General features: G+C 51.0%; 1 protein-coding gene and 1 pseudogene across 6 annotated transcripts in view; one reads left to right on the top strand and one right to left on the bottom strand.

Moving 5' to 3' along the window:
- DTX2 (deltex E3 ubiquitin ligase 2) overlaps nucleotides 1–21,518 on the bottom strand; it is a 47,451-nt gene that overhangs the window by 23,728 nt on the left and 2,205 nt on the right. For 4 of the 6 annotated variants that reach the window (XM_008018414.3, XM_073012712.1, XM_008018412.3 and 1 more), the window contains 2 exons: nucleotides 4,677–5,033; nucleotides 2,310–2,949 (listed from right to left, as the gene is read on the bottom strand). In XM_008018414.3, the coding sequence (XP_008016605.1) occupies nucleotides 2,310–2,949; nucleotides 4,677–4,944 (908 nt within the window). In that variant the 5' untranslated portion in view covers nucleotides 4,945–5,033. Of the gene's footprint in view, nucleotides 1–2,309; nucleotides 2,950–4,676; nucleotides 5,034–8,562; nucleotides 8,624–21,111; nucleotides 21,514–21,518 lie in introns of those variants that run through there. The other 2 variants (XM_008018415.3, XM_073012711.1) reach the window with 2 other exon arrangements.
- On the top strand, nucleotides 13,908–15,996 carry LOC119621373 (farnesyl pyrophosphate synthase pseudogene; annotated as a pseudogene).

Raw genomic sequence — 21,518 nt, 5'->3', positions numbered from 1 at the left:
CAGATGCACGTGCCCCAACTCCTGGCAGAAGATGCCCATGAGAACTCTGACTCACCCAAGGCCCATCACCCTCCTGTCTACTGGCCTCCTCCTAGCTCATCCCTCAAGAGGCCTTTTGGGCCAGGTGTGATGGCTCATGCCTATAATCTCAGCACGTTGGAAGGCTGAGGCAAGAGGATTGCTTGAGGCCAGGAATTCAAGACTAGCCTGGACAACATGGCAAGACCTTGCTGATACGTAAAACTGAAAAATTAGCCGGTTGTGATGGTGTACACCTGTGGTCCCAGCTACTCAGAAGGCTGAGGCAGGAGGATCACTTGAGCACAGCAGTTCGAGCCTGCAGTGAACCATGACTGCACCACTGTACTCTAGCCTGGGTGACACAGCAAAACCCTGTCTCTAAAAATAGTAATCAAATTAAATTAAAATGTATTAAAAGAGCTCCCTGCCTTCCCAGGAGCGTCAAGAACTCCCCATGTGCCCCAGATAGCGCACTCTTGGGGCCTGGGCTGAATCCCAGCTCTGGCACTTGCTGGCTCTGTCGCCAACCTCATGGGCCTGGACGTGCTCCCCTGTAAGTGAAGAACACTGCTCAGCCTGAGAGCGTCGTGGCATGAGTGAAGTCACTCACGCAGCCTGCTCAGGAGGGCCTGGCACATGACACGAACCAATAAGTGGGAGGCGCTGTCACTGTGTCTTACACAAGCTGGCAGGGTCCTCAGAAACACAGTCTGAAAAAATACTAGAGGTCTGAGAAGTTGCCAAGGAGGTCTCGACCACCCTGAGAAGTTTCAGCCCTTGACGTGGGTGCGGTAGCCAGTGAGCAGCGAGGCAGCAGGATGCTGACCAGGGCCAGTGCGGCCCACACACTCCCTCACCACCCACACCAGCACACTCTCGGAAAGCCCCGTCCCAGCTACCACTCTGAATTCTCAAAACGTGCTCCAAGCCCAACACTCTCAATAATGAATGACGAAGCCCCAAGTCAGCCAGAGCGTCAGAGGGCTATGGCCAGTCAGAGGGCTACGGCCAGCCCAGAGCATTCACCTTGGCCAAATCCAGGGAAATCCAGGGGGGTTCCTCATTTTATCTTTTTTTTTTTTTTTTTTGAGATGGAGTTTCACTCTTTGTCGCCCAGGCTGGAGTGCAGTGGCGTGATCTCGGCTCACTGCAACATCCACCTCCTGGGTTCAAGGGATTATCTTGCCTCAGCCTTCCAAGTAGCTGGGATTACAGGCGCTGACCACCATGCCTGGCTAATTTTTGTATTTTTAGCAGAGATTGGTTTCACCATATTGGCCAGGCTGGTCTCGAACTCCTGACCTCAGATGATACGTCCACCTTGGCCTCCCAAAGTGCTGGGATTACACACATGAGCCACTGGGCCCAGCTTTAAGACAGGGTCTCGCTCTGTCGCCTAGGGGCTGGAGTGCAGTGGCACGATCACAGCTCACTGCTGCCTCGACCTCCTGGGCTCAAGCGATCCTCCTGCCTCAGTCTCCTGAGTAGCTGGGATCACAGGTGTGCACCACCATGCCTGACTAATTAAAAATTTTGTGTGTGTGTGGAGACGAGGTCTCACTATGTTGCTCAGGCTAGTTTCTCACTCCTGGGCTCAAATGATCTTCCTGCCTTGGCCTCCCAAAGTGCTGGGATTAAATGTGTCAGCCTCTGTGCTTGGCCAATCTCCTCACTTTAAATGCCACCTGCTCTCGTCTGTACTGGGCCCGTGGTATCCTTCTCTCTCTCTCAAGGAGCTGAGTGCTTTACCAGGCACTCTGGGCTCGGCTGCATCAGCAGGAGGCCAGGTCACCCATGCCACCTGCAGCCACTGCCACACGCTCCACATTCTGTCCCCCTCACACTGCGTTGACAGCCCCCGACACTAGACTGGGGCTCAGGGGTAAGGGCTGATGCTCTGGTCTCTGGGTCTTCACGACCTGGCACATGGCAGGGGTCAGTGTACAGGCAGTGACCCGGTGTTCTTGGGCACGATGCTCACCGTGCAGCCCGCAAGCAGAGGCCACAGGCCTCTAACTCTGCTCTCCGTAGAGGGTCCCAGCATCGTGAGTGAAAGGACTGTAGATTCTAACCTGTGTGGTGACCACCAGGACTCGGGTACAAGGGGTCAGGTAGGCTCTGGACAGCCATGGCACCTCAGCACCCACATGGCACATGCAAATGAGATGCCATGGCAGGGACCACCCAGGGGGCAGGAGCCGCGTCTGCAGGAATTGGGGTGAGTCTTCCCAGCCAAGTAAGAGTGGAAACACAGGGCAGACAAAACGAGTGGCTGTTGCCCACGATACCTGACTGCACCAGAAGTGGAGGATCCTGGGGGCAGGTGCTGCAGTCCCAGGTGGGAGAGGCTGGAGCGGTAGAGGGGCTGGCTCCCCAGGGAGGGAGGAGCCGCGGCCCAGGGGTTGGTGGTGTTCAGCCTGGGCACAGACCGAGCCCCGGAGAGTGAGGGTTTGCTGTACGGTGCAAAGGCCTGGTGGGCCCCAAACACAAAAGCGGTCCTGTGCGGGGGGTGCTGGGGGGCGGGGTACGCAGGGAGGTTGGTCATGGAGTGGCGGTAGCGGCCTGACACGGGGCCAGTTCCGCTGCCGCTGAGGCACTGGTGGCAAGAGCAGGCAACGCCCGTGTGGCCCGGCGGAGCGATGATGGTGGTCACCGGGTAAGGCGGCCCTGCTTGGCGCCGCACACTGCGGCAGAAGCTGGAAGTCTTGTTGGTCTGCGTTTGGGTGGCAGAGTTGACGGTGTAGTTGTACCCCAGCGGGGCCAAGTCCACAAGCTGGTTGCCCCTGGCCACCTGCTGCTCCAGATAGTCACAGACGCTGGCTTCGTAGGCGGTCCAGGAGCCATCGTCGCTCAGCCACTCCCAGACGACACCTCGGCCAGGGGCTGAGTGCTGGGAGAACAGGTGTCTCCGCACGGCCCGCATGGTGCCTGTTTTCAAAGAAAAACAAAAGGTTAGTCTGCTAGCATCCCCCAAATACAGGGAACGTTCAAATTCTTTTTTCAACAGCCCAAATAAACACATAGGAACACAGTAGGTACACAGTCATGCTGCTATTTGTTTATTTTTAGAGACAGGGTCCCCCTTTGTCGCCCAGGCAGCAGTGCCATGATGTGATCATAGTTCTCTGCCACCCTGACCTCCTGGGCTCAAGCGATCCTCCTGCCTTAGCCTCCTGAAGAGCCGGGACTACAGGCACATGACACTACACCCAGCTAACTTCAAATCGACGGCCTCTATGACACCTGCCACTTTCATTCCCCAATTAACACTTCCTGCTCTCCACCACAATATGCAATTTCGGTGTTATTATTTATCCTGTCTGCTATCTTTCTCAGTTGACGTCACACAACGTGAAGGCGATGACTTGGGAGCTGACTGACAGCCACAGTTTTCACAGACTCTACGACACTCCTGACAAAGATTAACACAGAGTTTCCAGGGCTGGGCGTGACAGCTCAAGCCTGTAATCCCAACACTTTCGGAGGCCAAGGCAGGAAGATCACTTGAGCTCAGGAGTTGAAGACCAGCCTGGGCAACACAAGGAGATGGAGACCCTGTCTCTACAAAGAACAAAAAACAAAAACAAAAAAAGAAAAAAAATCCCATACTTTTAAAAAAAATTTTAAATTAAAATTGGAAAAAAAAAAAAAAAGGAAAAACCAGTTTCTCAAGTCTCGGCACTGGTGACACTATGGGCCAATAATTCCTTATTGCAGGGCCAGCCCTATACGCTGCAGGACGGCAAGCAGCATCCCTGGCCTCCACCCACCAGGTGCCAGGAGCACCCCCACCTCCCACCCACTCAGCTGTGACAACCAACAATCTCTCCAAACATTGTCAGATGGCCCTGGGGAAAAAATCACCCCGGTTTGGAGGAAGGGACGGCTCCAAGAGGAAACTGGTGCCTCATTCTCAATAATCCTGATCAAAACACACTGCAGGTCCAGGAGCAGTGGCGCACGCCTGTAATCCCAGCACTTTGGGAGCCCGAGGCAGGCAGATCACCTGAGGTCAGGAGCTCGAGACCAGCCTGACCAACGTGGCAAAACCCTGTCTCTACTAAAAATACAAAAATTAGCCAGGTGTGGTGGTGGGCACCTGTAATCCCAGCTACTCAGGAAGCTGAGGCAGGAGAATTGCTCAAACCCAGGAGGCAGGGGTTGCAGTGCCGAGATCACACCATTGCACTCCAGCCTGGGCAACAGAGCGAGACTCTGTCTCAGAAAAAAAAAAAAAAAAAAAAAAAAAAGATCAAAACACATCGCAGACCAAAAAGCAGAAATGCACACATGCAGAGGGGCGCAGTTGCCTGCCCAGGGCACACAGCCATTGAGTGGTGGGGCAGGGCCCTCTGAACTCCCATGGCGCACCACCCCTCCATGCCGGCCTGCCTGCCAGAGACCCTCCAACCTCTGCGGTCGGGACAGGCATTTCTGCTTTGCGAGACAAGGGGAAGGGCCTCCCACAGCGTCTCACTGTGAGCTGCACTCAACTTGTGTGGATGTTCCCACTCACTACACCCACCCACCACCACGTGTGCTGCGGGGAGAGAGCAGCTCTGTAGGTCACGTCCATCACCCCAACACCTGGCACAGAGAATGTGGGAAAGCAGGTGCGGCGCCCAGATATGTGCGAGAGGCAGACAGCGTCTTACCGGTGTCCTGGCGGAACTGGGTCCAGCTGGGGAGGTCAATGATGTAAGGGGCCAGCGAGGGGTCTGCCTGGCCCAAGGGGATGCTGTGGGCCAGGCTCCCGAGCCCGAAGCGTTGGCCCTTCTGCTGGACAAACTGCTGCTCGATGAAGTTGCAGACGACAGCACTGTAGGGGTGCCAGGTGCCCAGCCCGTCCTGCCATTCCCACACGGCCACAGCCACGGGGCTGGTATACACCTGCACCAGGGAAGGGCTTGGGGCCATGGCCATCTTCCCAAGGAGTCCTGCTGCTTTCCCAAACGGCTTCAGACCCCTCTGGCCTGGAGTCCTGGGGTCATTGCCCAGAGCCTGCGGCAGATCTGTGAACAGGACAGACACGAGCAGTTACCAATGTACGCAGTAGCCCTGCAGAGTCAGCCTCAGGGCAGGGGAAACACACCATGCTTTTCCATAGCTGATTTTTTTTTTTTGGGATACAGGCTCTCCCTCTGTCACCCAGGCTGGAGTGCAGCAGTGCGATCTTGGCTCACGGCAGCCTCAAACTCCTGGGCTCAAGTAATCCTCACAACTCAGCTGCCAGAGCAGCTAGGACAATAGGCATTTGCCGCCACACCCAGCTGATTTTTTCCCTTTTTGTAGAGACGGTGTCTGTGTTGCCAGGCTGGTCTCAAACTCCTAGCCTCAAGGGATCGACTCGCCTCAGCCTTCCCAAGTGCTGGGATCACAGGTGTGAGCCACCGCGCCTGGTCTCATGCTTGCTTTTCTTACCCTAACACCTTAAGGGCACCATGAATCAAGAACCTGATCCTGCCTCTTTAGTCTGGCAGCCAGGAAGAATTCAAAGTCAATCCTGCAGCCTACCGACCGCCGCACAGGCCCATGAAGAAAGAGCAGCGGAAATTCCGGGTGCTAGTCACCAGCGCAACTTCTTTCTTGCTACTGGTAATTCCCCTCTGGCCTAACTGCTTAGTGTATTGTTTCATCATGCATGCATTTCTTTCTTCATTGAGATGGAGTTTCACTCTTGTCACCCAGGCTGGAGTGCAATGGTGTGATCTGGGTTCATTGCAACCTCCGCCTCCCAGGTGGGTTCAAGTGATTCTTCTGCCTCAGCCTCCCAAGTAGCTAGGACTACAGGCACGCGCCACCGCGCCCAGCTAGTTTTTTATACTTTTAGTAGAAACGGGGTTTCACCATGTTGGCCAGGCTGGTCTCAAACTCCTGACCTCAGGTGATCCACCCATCTCAGCCTCCCTATTAGCACCCACCATGCTGAAGATGAGAACCCACCATGTCTCGGAAAGGAGCAGGGGTTTTGGGACACAGGTTCTAGCTCCTCGTGTCTCCAGAGTGCCCTGACAGCATCACTGACCACAAAGGAAGCCCTAGATGGGCACCGAATCACCCCTCTCTGGCCTCTGCAAACCTGTCTGCACCCACTCCCCCGCCCGGCCCCTGCTGACTGGCCACCAGGCCCAGCGAGTTCTTCCCCACATCCCAAGCTCCCCACCTCCTGAGACCTCCTTGTAGTCGCTCCAGCCCACCCTCTTCCCTTGCAAACACTCCACATCCTCCAGGCCCAGCTTGCGTCGCTCAGGATGACCCGTCACATGGCCTCTGCACCCTCCACAGCACTGACCAGAACCCTAGTAACCGCATCCACCCGTGGCTGTAACCACGGTCCTTCTACTCCTCCCCAGGTGGCAGCAACCCCAAGCCTGCCTCATTCACAGCTGCATCGCTGGGACCCAGCCGGGGCGTGCCACGTGGTGAGTGTTCTAGAATGTTCTATACACCGCTTCAGAATGACAGAGTGAAGGTGGACAATGATTCCAGTCAGCACCTCCAGTTGTCTGAATGAGAAGAGGCCTGCAAATACTCCCACATGATGGCCGCCCCCCATGGCACTGGCTGTTGGAGTGCCGGTCCAGGGTCCAACATTTAGCAACCAACATCAAATGTTCTAGTCTCTCCTAAGTCGCACGGACTGATAAGGTGACATTTCTCTCACTTACGGACAGGAAACCAAGGCTGAAAGAGGTCAAGGGGACTGGGTGTGGTGGCTCACACCTGTAATGCCGGTGTTTAGGGAGGCTGGGACAGGAGGGTTGTTTGAGCCCAGGAGTTTGAGGCAACATAGTAAGATCCCATCTCTGCAGGAAATTAAAAAATTAGCCAGGTGTGGAGACGCACGCCAATAGTCCCACCTACTCAAAGGCTGAGGTGGGAGGATGGCTTGGGCCCAGGAGTTGGAGGCTACAGTGAGCTATAATCCCAAGGCACTCCAGCCTGGGTGACAACAGGCCCCACCTCTAAAAAAAAAAAAAAAAAAAAAATCAGGCCAGGCACTGTGGCTCAAGCCTGTAATCCCAGCATTTTGGGAGGCCGAGGTGTGCAGATCATGAGGTCAGGACATCAAGACCATCCTGGCTAACACAGTGAAACCCCATCTCTACTAAAAATACAAAAAAAAAAAAAAAAAAAGGGCGGGCGTGGTGGCAGGTGCCTGTAGTCCCAGCGACTCAGGAGGCTAAGGAAGGAGAATGGCGTGAACCCAGGAGGCAGAGATCGCAGTGAGCCGAGATCGGGCCACTGCACTCCAGCCTGGGCAACAGAGCGAGACTCCATCTCAAAAAAATATATAATAATAATAATAATAATGATCAGAGCTGATGCAGCGTGTGTGTGCACGCTGATGCCAGAGCCCATGACTGCTTCTTTCCAGGGGTTGCTCCAGATCTGTCTCCCTTCCAGGGAAAGCGGTCTTACCCTTCTCATTGAAATCTTGCTGGGGTAGTACAGTCAGGGACCACACCAGAAGTCCAGGGTCCCAGTCTTATCACGAGCCATGCGACTATGAGGACGTCACTGTAACTACCTGGGTCTCAGTTTCCTCATTGGCAAAATGGGGATAAAATATGACGTGTACGCTTGAGGGGACAGTAGTCATGGGAATCTCCAGATTGTATCAGTGGGGGCCCTACTGGCCAGGGCCCTGCATGGGTGTGTTGTCACAATGAGGGTGTGTAGTGCTTCAGAGATGTGGGTCGTGCTCTCCTTCCCTTTTCCCCCTCTTTAACCAGGGCCCGTAAGTGAAGCCCAAGGCAAACCTCAGACTGAGCCCTTCTCGCTAAGACAATGGGCCTTAGAGCCAGACCCGAGCTGGGTTTGTTCTCTGTGCTGCCTCTTAGTCGTGTATGTGTGACCTTGAGTTATTCAATCAAGGTCACACATACACTACTTAATAAAAGGTGACATTTATGTATTTATTTAGAGTCTCACTCTGTCACCCAGGCTACAGTGCAGTGGTATAATCACCACTCACTGCATTCCCACGGCCTCCTGGGCTAAAGCCATCCTCCTGCCTCCGCCTCCCGAGCAGCTGGGACTACAGGCATGTGCCACCATACTCAACTGATCTCTTAATTTTTTGTAGAGACAGCGGTCTCACTCTGTCACCCAGCTAAGACTACGGGCACGCGCCACCATGCCTGGCTATCATATCATCTTGATGGTAGTGTCTAAGCTCGCCAAGCTTGCTTTCTTTGGGAAAACGGAATTATCAACATGTATCCTAAGTGCTTTTCATAGGGATAACACAGACAGGTGTGTATAAGGTACCCACACAGCACTAGGCATACAGCAGACAGTCAACCCATCTTGGCCTCCCTGCCTCTCCTGGCCCCTCACCTCCAGCACTTGCCCACCCTTTCAGTCTCAAGGAGGAACGGCCGCAAGGGCAGCCCTGAGTACACAGCATGAGAACACACATGAGTCAGGCCTGCAACAACTCCGAACACAGGAATCGGCAGCTCTGTGGGTGCCAGGCCTGCCACAGAGCTGCCAATTCCTCCGACAAAAGCCCACAACCCGCCCAGAAGATCAGACCTGGGGTGCCCTCGGGCAGGCGGGCTGAACGGCTCAGCTCAGTGTCTTCAATTAGAAGTTTCTGTAACCACAATGAGGTACAAATCAGAGGACTGCCTTCCGAGCCAATTACTCGTGAGTGTCACTCATCTCTCGGGCAGCCAGGGCCGCCTCCATCATCGGCACACGGGGTATGTCCCAACATGTCCTCACGGCCCGGATGAAACAACTCTCACAACTCTGCAAAACAGCCTGGGAAATACAGGTGAGGACTTCAGCTAAAACATTCCATGAAGGCACGCGGCCTCCCCGATGGAGGGTGTGCCATGGCCCAGGCCCTAGGAGGGTACTGGAAACTCCAGAGGAGGATGACAAGGCACACAAGCCCCTCCATGACCAGCCAGTATTCGTACTCACACCAAGCCCTCCACCTTTGAAACCTACAGCTAATTCTAGGAAGTTCCAGAACATTCCAAGCCACTTACCACCCTCTAGCAATTGATCCTCCCTCTATACCAGACTCCAAGCAAACATGCCCATCCTTCCAGACCCAACCATGACATCGCCTCTCCTGCGCCCCTGACCCACACTCTCGCCAGAGAGGGCTGGCTCCACCCACCCTTGTGTGCACAGCACAGGCCACTTACACAAACACAGCTGCACTCCCTAGTTTCGGTGGCCTTCTCCCCACCAAAACAGAAACTCCCTGAGGGCAGAGCTGGGGCTGCAGCTCTTCAGGTGCCCAATATCCCAGAGGCTCTGAAACACCAAAGGAGGGGTGAGCCTTCTGCTCCAGGGGCACAGGCACCTTTGAGTCACTGCCCAGAAACGCCCACTGTGTTGAACCCAGCAATTACGCACAATACAGCGGCGAGTCGGTGCACCAGTCTCTGCAGCAGCCTCGGCTTAACCATCACTTAGCTGCAGCTTAAAAACCTAATTTGTTTCAGCTCCTAATGATGCGGGTTCTTCATTATGAAAATTATTAGTATTATAATTGGCCATGGGAAAAAGCCTCAATTTGGAGGCAGCCTAAACACTTTACAATAAAGGAATTCTTGCACCAATTATGGAACATTCTAATGATGGAATACAAATCAGTCTTAAAAAATGAAAGAAAGGGCCAGGCACAGTGGCTCATGCTTGTAATTCCAGCACTTTGGGAGGCCAAGGCGGGCGGATCGCCTGAGTCCAGGAAGACAAGACCTGCATGGGCAACACAGCAAAATCCCGTCTTTACAAAAAACAGAAAAATTAGCCATGTTTGGTGGTGCGTGCCTGCAGTATCAGCTACTCAGGAGGCTGAGGTGGGAGGATCGCTTGAGCCATTAAGGTTGAGGCTGCAGTGAACCGCGATTGCACCACTGCACTCCGGCGTGGGTGACAGAGAGAGACACTGTCTCATAAAAATAAATTAATTAAAAATTAAAAGTCTGGAAAGAACAACACTAAAATGTCACTGGAATTAAAGAATTATGGGATTTTTTTTTTTTTTTTTTTTTTTTTTTGAGAAAGAGTCTTGCTCTCTCACCAGGCAGGAATGCAGTGGCACAATTTCAGCTCACAGCAACCTCCACCTCCTGGGTTCAAGCAGTTCTCCTGCCTCAGCCTCCCAAGTAGAGCTGGGATTACAGGCACACACCACTATGCCTGGCTAATTTTTGTATTTTCAGTAGAGACAGGGTTTTGCCACATTGGCCAGGTTGGTCTCAAACTCCTGACCTCAAGTGATCCACCCGCCTCGGCCTCCCAAAGTGCTGGGATTGCAGGTGTGAGTCATTGCACCCAGGTTATTCTTTCTTTACCTCTTTACTAGAAAAATGTTCTAAAATAGTCATATAACTTTTTAATAATCAAAGCTTTTTTTTTTCTTTTTTTTTAGACAGATCTTCATTCTTGTTGCCCAGACCAGAGTGTAATGGCGTGATCTCAGCTTACTGAAACCTCCACGTCCCGGGTTCAAGCGATTCTCCTGCCTTGGCCTTCCAAGTAGCTGGGATTACAGGCACCTGCCACCAAGCCCAGCTAATTTTTTTTTTTTTTTTGTATTTAGTAGAGACAGGGTTTCACCATGTTGGCCAGGCTGGTCTCGAACTCCTGACCTCAGGTGATCCACCTGCCTCGGCCTTCCAAAGTGCCAGGATTACAAGCATGAGCCACCGTGTCAGGCTAAAGTTTTTTTTTTTTTTTTTTTTAAATATTAACAACTTTGACCAGGAAAACTAAACCTTGCTTTTCCTTTACAGTCTCTCATCAGGTTTTCGCTGCAAATCTGTCCATAGGATCGTGGCTGAGGCACCATGGAATGCTGCTGTTCTACTGGAGATGCAATTTCATCCAAAAGAAAAAGGGAAAAGTATCCAAAAGTCTTTCTAGTCTCAGGGGAATTAGAAAAGCTTCAGAACAAGATCTGCGCTGGCACAAGAATCTGAGTGGCAATCTCCCTGCCCAGCTGTGAGCGCTGGGGCGGGTGAGCCCCACACATGGATCTCACTGCAGTTGTGGCCTCTAGGAAGAAGGCCTTGAATGCAGATTTTAAACAGGTACTCAACTCAGACTGAGCTACGGCTCCTAATCGCTACTCAGACCCGGCTACTTTCAACTTAACAATATGTGAGAAACCCATCTCATCACTGCAGACCTGCTGAAATCTGTTACGACTAATTCTTCAATCCTCACCAGAATGCTGGCTGTCCTGCCTCTGCTGTCCTGAGAGAAGATGAAAGCCACTGGGTAGCCAAAGGGCAGTTATGTCCCCTTCTCTAGGCTCTGTGATTCCGGCAGTTAGAGTAGGTTCAGAAACCCTTATACACATGATCATATGCTGTCTGTCAACATGTAAAACAGGCTGAGCGTGGTGGCTCACACCTGTAATCTCAGCCCTTTGGGAGGCCAAGGTGGGAGGATCACTTGAGGCCAGGTGTTTGAGACCAGTCTGGGCAACAAAGCAAGACCCTATTTCTTAAAAAGAGAAAAAGAAAAGTAAAACACAGAAATGTGGGATGTTGTTTTTGACACAGAGGTGGCCTCCATTCCTAATTTTCTTCAAAAGAACCATGAAGCTCCTTTGCAAAATAGGAGAGTTTTCTTTGAGACAGAGTCTCGCTCCATCACCCAGGCTGGAGTGCAGTGGTGCGATCTTGGCTCACTGCAACCTCTGCCTCCCAGGCTCAAGTGATTCTTGTGCCTCAGCCTTCTGAGTTGGAACTACAGTGCACCACACCACACCTGGCTAATTTTTGTATTTTTAGTAGAGACGAGGTTTTGCTATGTTGGCCAGGGCTGGTCTCAAACTCCTGGCCTCAAGTGATCCACCCGCCTCGGTCTCCTAAAGTGCTCGGATTACAGATGTGAGGCACTGCGCCCAACTGGAAAACGGGAGAGTTCTGAGAAGTGTGGACTGGAAACCAGTGACAGGAGGTAACTTCTACCTCTTCCCAGCTCTGATTCCACTAACATGGTCTAAACTTTCCAAACTCAACCCACACCACTGTTCAAGTCCTTATTTTCTAAGCTGTTTCTCTTTCGGGTACTTTCCTTTTTTTTTTTGTTTTTGTTTTTTTGAGACGGAGTCTTGCTCTGTCACCCAGGCTGGAGTGCAGTGGCCGGATCTCAGCTCACTGCAAGCTCCGCCTCCTGGGTTTACGCCATTCTCCTGCCTCAGCCTCCTGAGTAGCTGGGACTACAGGCGCCCGCCACCTCGCCCGGCTAGTTTTTTGTATTTTTTAGTAGAGACGGGGTTTCACTGTGTTAGCCAGGATGGTCTCGATCTCCTGACCTCGTGATCTGCCCGTCTCGGCCTCCCAAAGTGCTGGGATTACAGGCTTGAGCCACTGTGCCCGGCCTCGGGTACTTTCCAAGAGGCCTGGGCCTGAAACTCCACACCCCACCAGCTGACACAGTGTGCGTGACCTGGAACTAGAAATGACCTTCTCATAGGGCAGATGGCCACCCACGGGGGACACCTTGTTAGAAAGCCACTCCAAAGACCTGGGAGAGTTGAATCTTGACACAGACATATCAAAGAAATGTTCTACTTTACTAGAAATTTTGTTTAAAACATACAAGTTAAAATCAGTGGCTGAGCATGGTGGCTTACACCTATACTCTTAGCTACTCGGGAGGGCGAGGCAAGAGGATCACTTGAGGCCAGGAGGTCAAGACCAGCCTGGGCAACACAGAGAGACCCCCATCTCTATTTATTAAAGAAAGGGGAAAGAAAACAATTTGGTAATATATATCGAGAGGTTTAAAAATGTTCACTTCCTTTGATCCAATAATTAAGACTCTAACTTGAGAAAATTATAGAAGAATTTTGACGTGAAGCTATTCACTACAGCACTATATTACGTAAAACAGAAGCATAGGGCAAACTCCACAGAAGTCAATAAAATGTTAACAGCTGTCTTTGAGTGGAGAAACCATAGGAGACTTTTCTTTTTTTTTTTCTTTTTTACTTGTGTCTTTTCTTCTTCATATATAGGAGATGTTTTATTCGACTTCCTTATATATCTGAAATTTTCACATTTTCTAAAGTGAGAAAGTATTACTTCTGTTATCAGAAAAAAACTCTCCTGGCCGGGCACAGTGGCTCATGACTGTAATCCCAGAGCTTCGGAAGGCCAAGGCAGCAGATCACCCGAGGTCAGGAGTTTGAGACCAGCCTGGCCAACATGGTGAAATCCCGTCTCTACTAAAAATACAAAAATTAGCTAGGCATGGTGGCAGGCACATGTAATCCCAGCTACTTGGGAGGCTGAGGCAGCAGAATCCCTTGAACCCGGGAGGTGGAGGTTGCAGTGAGCTGCTAACTGCACCATTGCACTCCGTCTGGGCAACATGAGTCTCAAAAATCAAAACAAAACAAAACAAACCTCTCCTTAAAATGCCAAACACGTTTAAAAGGTCATAAATGTAAACCAAACCACCACCACCGCTGTGTCTTACCATCATTACTTTAAATGGCGGCTGCTATCCCAGTGCGGTTTCACTAATATCAGGCCCTGTCAATTTACCATAGCACCTCCCTGACAACAGACACATCCCCCTATCCCTGAGATCCACAAAAATGGAAGAACCAACCATCCACATTCCTGACTATGACAGCAGTCCTGTGAGTACGGCGAGATGGGGCTTTGCTTGAAAAGGGATCACTCAGGCCAGCGCCTCCCGCACCTTACTGAAAGATGGCACGAAACCAGCATGGGATTTGTCCCTTGCACGGTGGGTGGCTGGAAGGGAAGTGACAACTCTTCTGGCTGGGGCCTGACGAGCCCTCCAGGGACAGGTCAGAGCAGAACCTTCCAAAGGGCAGCCATGGTGCCGGCCCCAGTAACCTACAATTCCCTTGTGGTCAACCAGCTTCTCCAGAACCAAGAACCCACTGACTCCTGGGTGGCCAAGAGCAATCTGACCACCTACAGCCAGTCAGAAGGTGGAGCCCTGGTTTACGGGCCTACCCAGAGGGCAAAGTGGAGGAGTAATGGGGGCAGCAGTGGATATGTAATAGTAATAGCATGCCTGGGGCGGTGGCTCACACCTTGTGATCCCAGCACTTTGGCTGGCTGAGGCAGAAGGACTGCTTTGAGCCCAGGGGTTCAAAGTTGCAGTGAGCTATGATCGTGCCACTACACTCCAACCTGGGCAACAGAGCAAGAGCCTGTCTCTTAAAAAAAAATAACAGTGGAGCAGGAACCTGCATCCAGGAACCTCCCTCAGAATGAACGGAGACCAGAAATCAGATGTTTATGCCCAAAAAAAGCAGGATTTCGTTCAGCACTACTCCCAGATTGTTAGGGTGCTGACTGAGGATGAGATGGGGCACCCAGAGACAGGAGATGCTATTGCTGGGCTCAAGGAGATCCTGGAGTACAATGCAATTGGAGGCAAGTATCACCGAGGTTTGACAGTGCTAGTAGCGTTCCGGGAGCTGGTGGAGCCAAGGAAACCGGATGCTGATAGCCTCTAGTGGGCCCTAACCGGGGACTGGTGTGTGGAACTGCTGCAAGCTTTCTTCCTGGTGGCAGATGACATCAAGAATTCATCCCTCACCCACTGGGGAGAGATCTGCTGGTATCAGAAGCCGGGAGTGGGTTTGGATGCCATCAATGATGCTATCCCTCTGGAAGCATGTATCTACTGCCTGCTGAAGCTGTATTGCCGGGAGCAGCCCTGTTACCGGAACCTGACTGAGCTCTTCCTGCAGAGTTCCTACCAGACAGACTGGGCAGACTCTGGACCTCATCACAGCCCCCCAGGGCAATGTGGATCTCGGCAGATTCACAGAAAAGAGGTACAAATCTATTGTCAAGTACAAGACAGCTTTCTACTCCTTCTACCTTCCTGTAGCTGCAGCCATGTACATGGCAGGAATGGATGACAAGAAGGAGCACGCCGATGCCAAGAAGATCCTGCTGGAGATGGGAGAGTTCTTTCAGATTCAGGATGATTACCTTGACCTCTTTGGGGACCCCAGTATGACCGGCAGAGTTGACACTGACATCCAGGACAACAAATGTAGCTGGCTGGTGGTTCAGTGTTTGCAGCGGGCCACTCTGGAATAGTACCAGATCCTGAAGGAAAATTACAGGCAGGAGGAGGCCGAGAAGGTGGCCTGGGTGAAGGCACGATATGAGGAGCTGGATCTGCCAGCCGTGCTCTTGCAGTATGAGGAAGACAGAGCCACGTTACAGGCCTCACTGAACAGTATGCAGCGCCCCTGCCCTGAGCCATCTTTCTGGGGCTTGCGTGCAAAATCTACAAGTGGAAAAAGTGACCTAGAGACTGCAAAGGCGGGGACAGAAGGCTCTCAATAAGTAAATTATTGCTTAAAATAAATAAATGAATAAATAACAGCAATGGCTACCAGGTAAAGGTTTACCAGGCACCAGGCACTGTGCTAAGCCCCTCCACCTGACTAGTAATTCTCGTTGGTCCTCACAACAGGGGAAGCGGGATATTTCCATTCCACAACCGAGAAAAGTGAGTCACAAGAAGACATGCGGCTTGCCCAAGGATATCCAGGGACTGAGAAAACCCAAATCTGTTTCCAGAGTTCCTATCTTTCCCACCAAGACAGACTGCCAGACAGACTGGCCTGTAGATGTGTTTTGCTTGGGCTACTGAGGTTTGGCTTCTAAAAACTGAGCGGATGTTTAAAAATTGGAATATTTGGCCAGGCTAAGTGGCTCATGCCTGTAACCCCAGCAATTTGGGAGGCCAAGGCGGGCAGATCACGAGGTCAGGAGATTGAGAGCATCCTGGCTAACATGGTGAAACCCCATCTCTACTAAAAACACAAAAAATTAGCCGGGTGTGGTGGCGGGCGCCTGTGGTCTCAGTTACTCGGGAGGCTGAGGCAAGAGAATCACTTAAACCCACTGAGGCGGAGGTCACAGTGAGCCGAGATCACGCCACTGCACTCTAGCTTAGGCGACAGAGTGAGAATCTGTCTCAAAAAAAAAAAAAAAAAAAAAAGGAATATTCACAGTAAAAAAAAAAAATCTAGATTTCCAGCTTCCCTTGAAAATGAGAAAAGATGGCAACATTTGCAGGCAGGACCTAGATCTATGATCTGCTTGGCAACACCAGCTAAACTGCAATGGTGGCTGGGACGTCCTCTCTGGGTGACCACAGCTACCACGACTCCCTATGGCTGGGGCCAGCATGCTTTTCCTGTAAAGGACAGAAAAAGTCTTTGCAACGACTCTGCCACTAGACCACAAGAACAGCGATAAACAATTTGTAAACAGGAGGGGTTGCGTACCAATAAAACTTTATGAATTAAATCAGGCAGTGGAGCTGAACACGGTGGCTCACGCCTGGAATCCCAGCACTTCGGGAGGCTGAGGCGGGCGGATCATTTGAGGCCAGGACTTTGAGACCAACTTGGCCAACACAGGGTAACCCCATATCTACCAAAAAAATACAAAGATTAGCCAGGCGTAGTGGCATGCGCCTGCGATCCCAGCTTCTTGGGAGGCTGGGGCAGGAGAATCACTTGAACCCAGGAGGCGGAGGTTGCAGTGAGCCAAGATCATGCCACTGTACTCCAGCCTGGGCGACAGAGTGAGACCATGTCTCAAAAAAAAAAAAAAAAGGCAGTGGGCCAGATTTGGCTGACGGGCCATCACTTGCAGACCTCTGCCCTGTGGCCTCCCTCACATCTATTACCGTGCTTTCACACTCCTACAGTTGAGCAAGACTTCTCTGAACTCACGTCTCTATCAAAAAGGGAGAGTGCTCTGCCTCTGGCTAGCTTTGCCAACAACACGCCCTGCCCTCTGCAGACATGTCAGCCTTTGCCCAACACCTAAGGGTGAAATACAGCATCCAACAGCACAGCAGGCAGCATGCCAACAGAGCCACACCAGGCGTTGATAACATTCTCTGCATCCGGGAATCAGGCCCTGGTCTCCCTCTCCCCTTCCTCTCTCCACTCCCCCCGGATCCTCAGGATCTGTTCCCATGGCTTCAATATTCCCCTGCATACAGATCACCCAAAGCCATCCTCATGATGCCCTGCCCGAGCCCCTCAAACCCTCAGCTCCTGCCATCTGGACCTCCTGGCAGTGCCCGGGGTGGGTCAGGCTGTTTCATGCCCTTTGTCCCCCACTGAGAATGCCCATTGCCCTTGTCCACTTACTCATCTCTTAATTCCTAACTCGAGACTTTGCCCTGTGAGATCTTTCCTATGTTCACTCCTGCTCCACAGGCAGAAGTGGCCACTTCTAACAATCAAGGCCCACATGACGTCTGAGTGCCATTATCTGTCTCCTCCACTGGGGAATGCATAAGCTCCTTAAAGGCAAGGATTATGTTCAGGAAAAGACTTCAAACCAGACCCAGAAAACTGAGTACTAGTGAAAAAATACGTATCACTATGTTAAAATGAAGAACGGCTGATCGACAGAAGACACCTTAAAGAAAGCGGAATAATACGTTAAAAGCTGGGAGAAAATATTTGCAATAGACACGAAGGATTAAAATCAGCAATATATAAAGAGCCCTATAGATCAACAAAAAATAAAGCACCAAGAACCCTACTGAAAAACTGGCAAAAGACATGAATATTTCACAGGAAACACAGATGCCAATAAATGTAAGAGGAGATAGTCAGCAACAGGGCTGAGGGACCTAGAAACCAAGTTCCCAAAGATTCCATTTTCTACTCATTCACTTGGCCAACAGCAAATGTTGGTAAGACTGTGGAGTTGCAAGACACAGTACACTGCTGGTGAAGTGGATACTGGGATAAGCACTTCATTCATGAAACAGTCTAGCAATAGCTACGAAAGATGAACATTGCTGAGCATGGTGGCTCTCTGTCATCCCAGCACTTTGGAAGGCCAAGGCGGGTGAATTGCTTGAGCCCAGGAGTTCAAGACCAGCCTGGGCAACATGGTGAAACTCCATCTCTATTAAAAAAAAAAAAAAAAAATTAGCTGGGCATGGTGGTGCGTGCCTGTAGCCCCAGCTACTTGGGAGGCTAAGATAGGAGGATCACATGGGCCTGGGAGGCAGAGGTTGTAGTAAGCCGTGATCACACCATTGTACTCCAGCCTGGGCAACAGAGCAACATCTTGTCTCAAAAAAAAAAAAAAAAAAAAAAGTTGAACATTTATTTACCCTATAACCCAGCTCCTAAGTTTATATTCTTACATATGTATGATAGACATACATGGAAATTTTGGAACAGAATGCTTACAATACCAAAAACCTGGAGGCCGGGCATGGTGGCTCACGCCTGTAATCCCAGCACTTTGGAAGGCTAAAGCAGAAGGATCACTTGAGACTAGGAGTTCAAGACCAGCCTGGGCAACACAGTGAGACTGCCTCTACACAAACTTTAAAAATTAGCTGAGCATGGTAGCCTGTGCCTGTAGTCCCAGCTACTCTGGAGGCTGAAGGGGAAGGATCCCTTGGACCCAGGAATTTGGGGCTGCAGTGAGCCATGATCATGTCACTGCACTCCAGCTGCCTGGGTTACAAGGTGAGACACTGTCTCTAAAAAAAGAAATAGGCTGGACGTGGTGCCTCACGCCTGTAATCCCAGCACTTTGGGAGGCCGAGGCGGGCGGATCACCTGAGGTCAGGAGTTTCAGACCAGTCTGACCAACACAGAGAAACTCCGTCTCTACCAAAAACATAAAATTAGCCAGGCATGGTGGCACATGCCTGTAATCCCAGCTACTAGGGAATCTGAGGCAGGAGAATCACTTGAACCCGGGAGGCGGAGGATGCGGTGAGCCGAGATCACACCACTGCACTCCAGTCTGGGCAACAAGAGCAAAAACTCCGCCTCAAAAAAAAAAAAAAAAAAAAAAGAGAAAGAAAGAAATACACATGTAAGATAAACAAAAAAAAATGAAAGAAAGGAGATAATGATTACCTCAGGGTAAGAACAGAAAACAAGTTCAAATGAAATGATTGGATGTTCTAAGGGGACCTGATAAAACAGAAAACTTTTTAAAGTTTTTTAAAATTAAAAAAAAAAAAAGATTAGATGTATACTTTTGTTTCACGCTCCCAGCTTTTGTTTTGGGTGCCTAGATTGCCAGAGCTTACTACATTTATTAAAAATAACTTACTAAATAAGGAAAAGTAGGTCAGGCATGAACACTGAGGAGTATGTACTAATCAATTTTGTTCTCAGCTTAGCTGATAAGGCAAACACCAAAGGGACTGCTGAATTCATCTTTGTACTCCAAGTGCCAAGCACAAGCCCTGGTGCACAGAATTTCGGGAGGCATTTGGAGAATGAATCAGTGCTCTTCTCTCTAGCCCATGGCCTCATTTCCTGTTGGCCTCTTAATACCTTCAACACGTCTGAGGCCAAACGCATCTTCCTTCCTCATTCTCCTTTTCCCCCTGGATTTCTCCCAGGCGGCCAAGAGAAAAACCTCAGATTCTCAGTCCTCAGCCCGCTCCCCCAGGCCTAGCAGCTGCCTGCCCTCAACTCTGAAGCCCCCTGCTAACACCTGGCCGGGACCCTTATGCCTCTCACTTTAATAAATACTCCCTCCCCGCCAGGTGCAGTGGCTCACGCCTGTAATCCCAACACTTTAGGAGGTCACAGTGGGTGGATCACCTGAGATCAGGAGTTCGACACCAGGCTGGTCAACACAGGGAAACCCCGTCTCTACTGAAAATACAAAAATCAGCCAGGCGTGGTGGCAGGTGTTTGTAGTCCTAGCTACTCGGGAAGCTGAGGCAGGAGAATCACTTGAACACGGGAGGTGGAGGTTGCAGAGCTGAGATTACGCCACTGCACTCCAGCCTGGGTAATAGAGCTAGACTCCATCTCAAAACAAACAAACAAACAAACAAGCACTCCCTCCCAAACAGCTTCTCCAACTCTGCTTTCTCCCTCTCGTACATCTCAGATAGAAGGGGGGGCGGGGCGGGGGACAAGATTAAGCTTCCTGAACTACCATTCTGATCTTGTTTTTTACACACCTCCCCTGGATCTCTAGAATGAAATTCAAATTCCTTAGGCTGATAGTCAAAGTTGATCACAATACGGCCCCTCCCTTGCTATCAACAATATTTGCTGGTGCCCTTCCCTTCCATCCCCCCTCATGTATACCTCCCCCACCAAAATCCCCCTCCAGAGCCAGAGTAATTTAATCCACTACTCCCATCTGCATCGGGGTGTCCCCACCCCCATGACTCTGCTCTGCCCTGAATCCCACCCACTTGGTCCCCTGTCCTGACCTTACCCACCCTTTTATGGCCCAATTTAAACAGCCTGGATGTGCCCAGCAGAAAGCAAACACCCTCTAAATTAGCCAGGCGTGAAGGTGTGCACCTGTAATCCCAGCTACTCGGGAAGCTGAGGCACGAGAATCTTGAGCCTGGGAGGCGAAGCTGCAGTGAGCTGAGGTGGCACCACTGCACTCCAGCCTGGGTGACGGAGTACGACCCTGTCTCAAAAAGTAAACAAGCAAAACAAAACAACAACAAAATGAATGAAAGAAAACACCCTCTTATCAACTTCCTTATCAGTTCTCTATGTTCACTTTATCTCTTCGACTAGACTATGAGCAACCGAGGGCAAAACCACTTATCTGCCTCTCCCCATGAAGAAGCTGGCATGGTGTCAGAAGACTGTCACAAAGCGAATAATCCAGTCTAACCCATTCCACACGTTCCAGCGTGCTCCTTTGAAATGTCCCTCATGAGGCCAGGCACGGTGGCTCAGGCCTGTAATCCCAGCACTTTGAGAGGCTGAGATGGGAGGATCACTTGAGGCCAGGAGTTAGAGACCAGCCTGGACAACATAGAGAGACACTGTCTCTAGACAAAACATTAGTCGGGTATGGTGGTAGGCACCTCAGCCACTCTGGAGCCCAGGAATTTGAGGCTATGGTGAACCATGATCACTCCACTGCACTCCAGCCTGGGCAGCAGCAGCAGACCCCAACTCAAAAAAATAATAACAAAAATACCCTTCATGGAAATCTTCTAAAATCCTTCCACTCCCGAGTCTTGGCATGGCCCACAAAACCCTCCCCGCTCAGCCCTCTGCCTGCTTTTCCAGCTTCCTCTACCACATACTAAGCTACTTACAGTAGCCCAGCTGTGTCCTGGTAGCTTCATGACTCTGTAAATGCTGACTCCTCTCCCAGACGACTGTGCCCCACTTTCTAAGTCCTACTCCTCCTTCACAACCCCCCTCAACTACCACCTTCAGGAGCCTTCCTGACCCTCCCTCTAGCCCTTCCCTTTCTGGATGGCCTTGTGCTTTCCCCCAGCTCAGTATGTGTCACACTGACAACACTTTGTCGCTGACTCTGGTTTGTCTTTTCCACCAAACAATGCGCTCCCAAAAGACAGAGATCTTGTCTGGCACCCAGTAAAGGTTTATGCAACAAAAGAAATGAAAACTGCCAGTTCAAATGCAGAAATCGTGACTTGTGTCTTCCATCCCATAAAGCATGTCTTAAAGTGGAAAGCATCTTCTAAGACTAGTTAGT

This window comes from Chlorocebus sabaeus, chromosome 28 (genome assembly GCF_047675955.1).
Source record: "Chlorocebus sabaeus isolate Y175 chromosome 28, mChlSab1.0.hap1, whole genome shotgun sequence".
Classification (NCBI taxonomy): Eukaryota; Metazoa; Chordata; class Mammalia; order Primates; family Cercopithecidae; genus Chlorocebus; species Chlorocebus sabaeus.
This window is presented reverse-complemented; position numbering and strand designations above follow the sequence as displayed.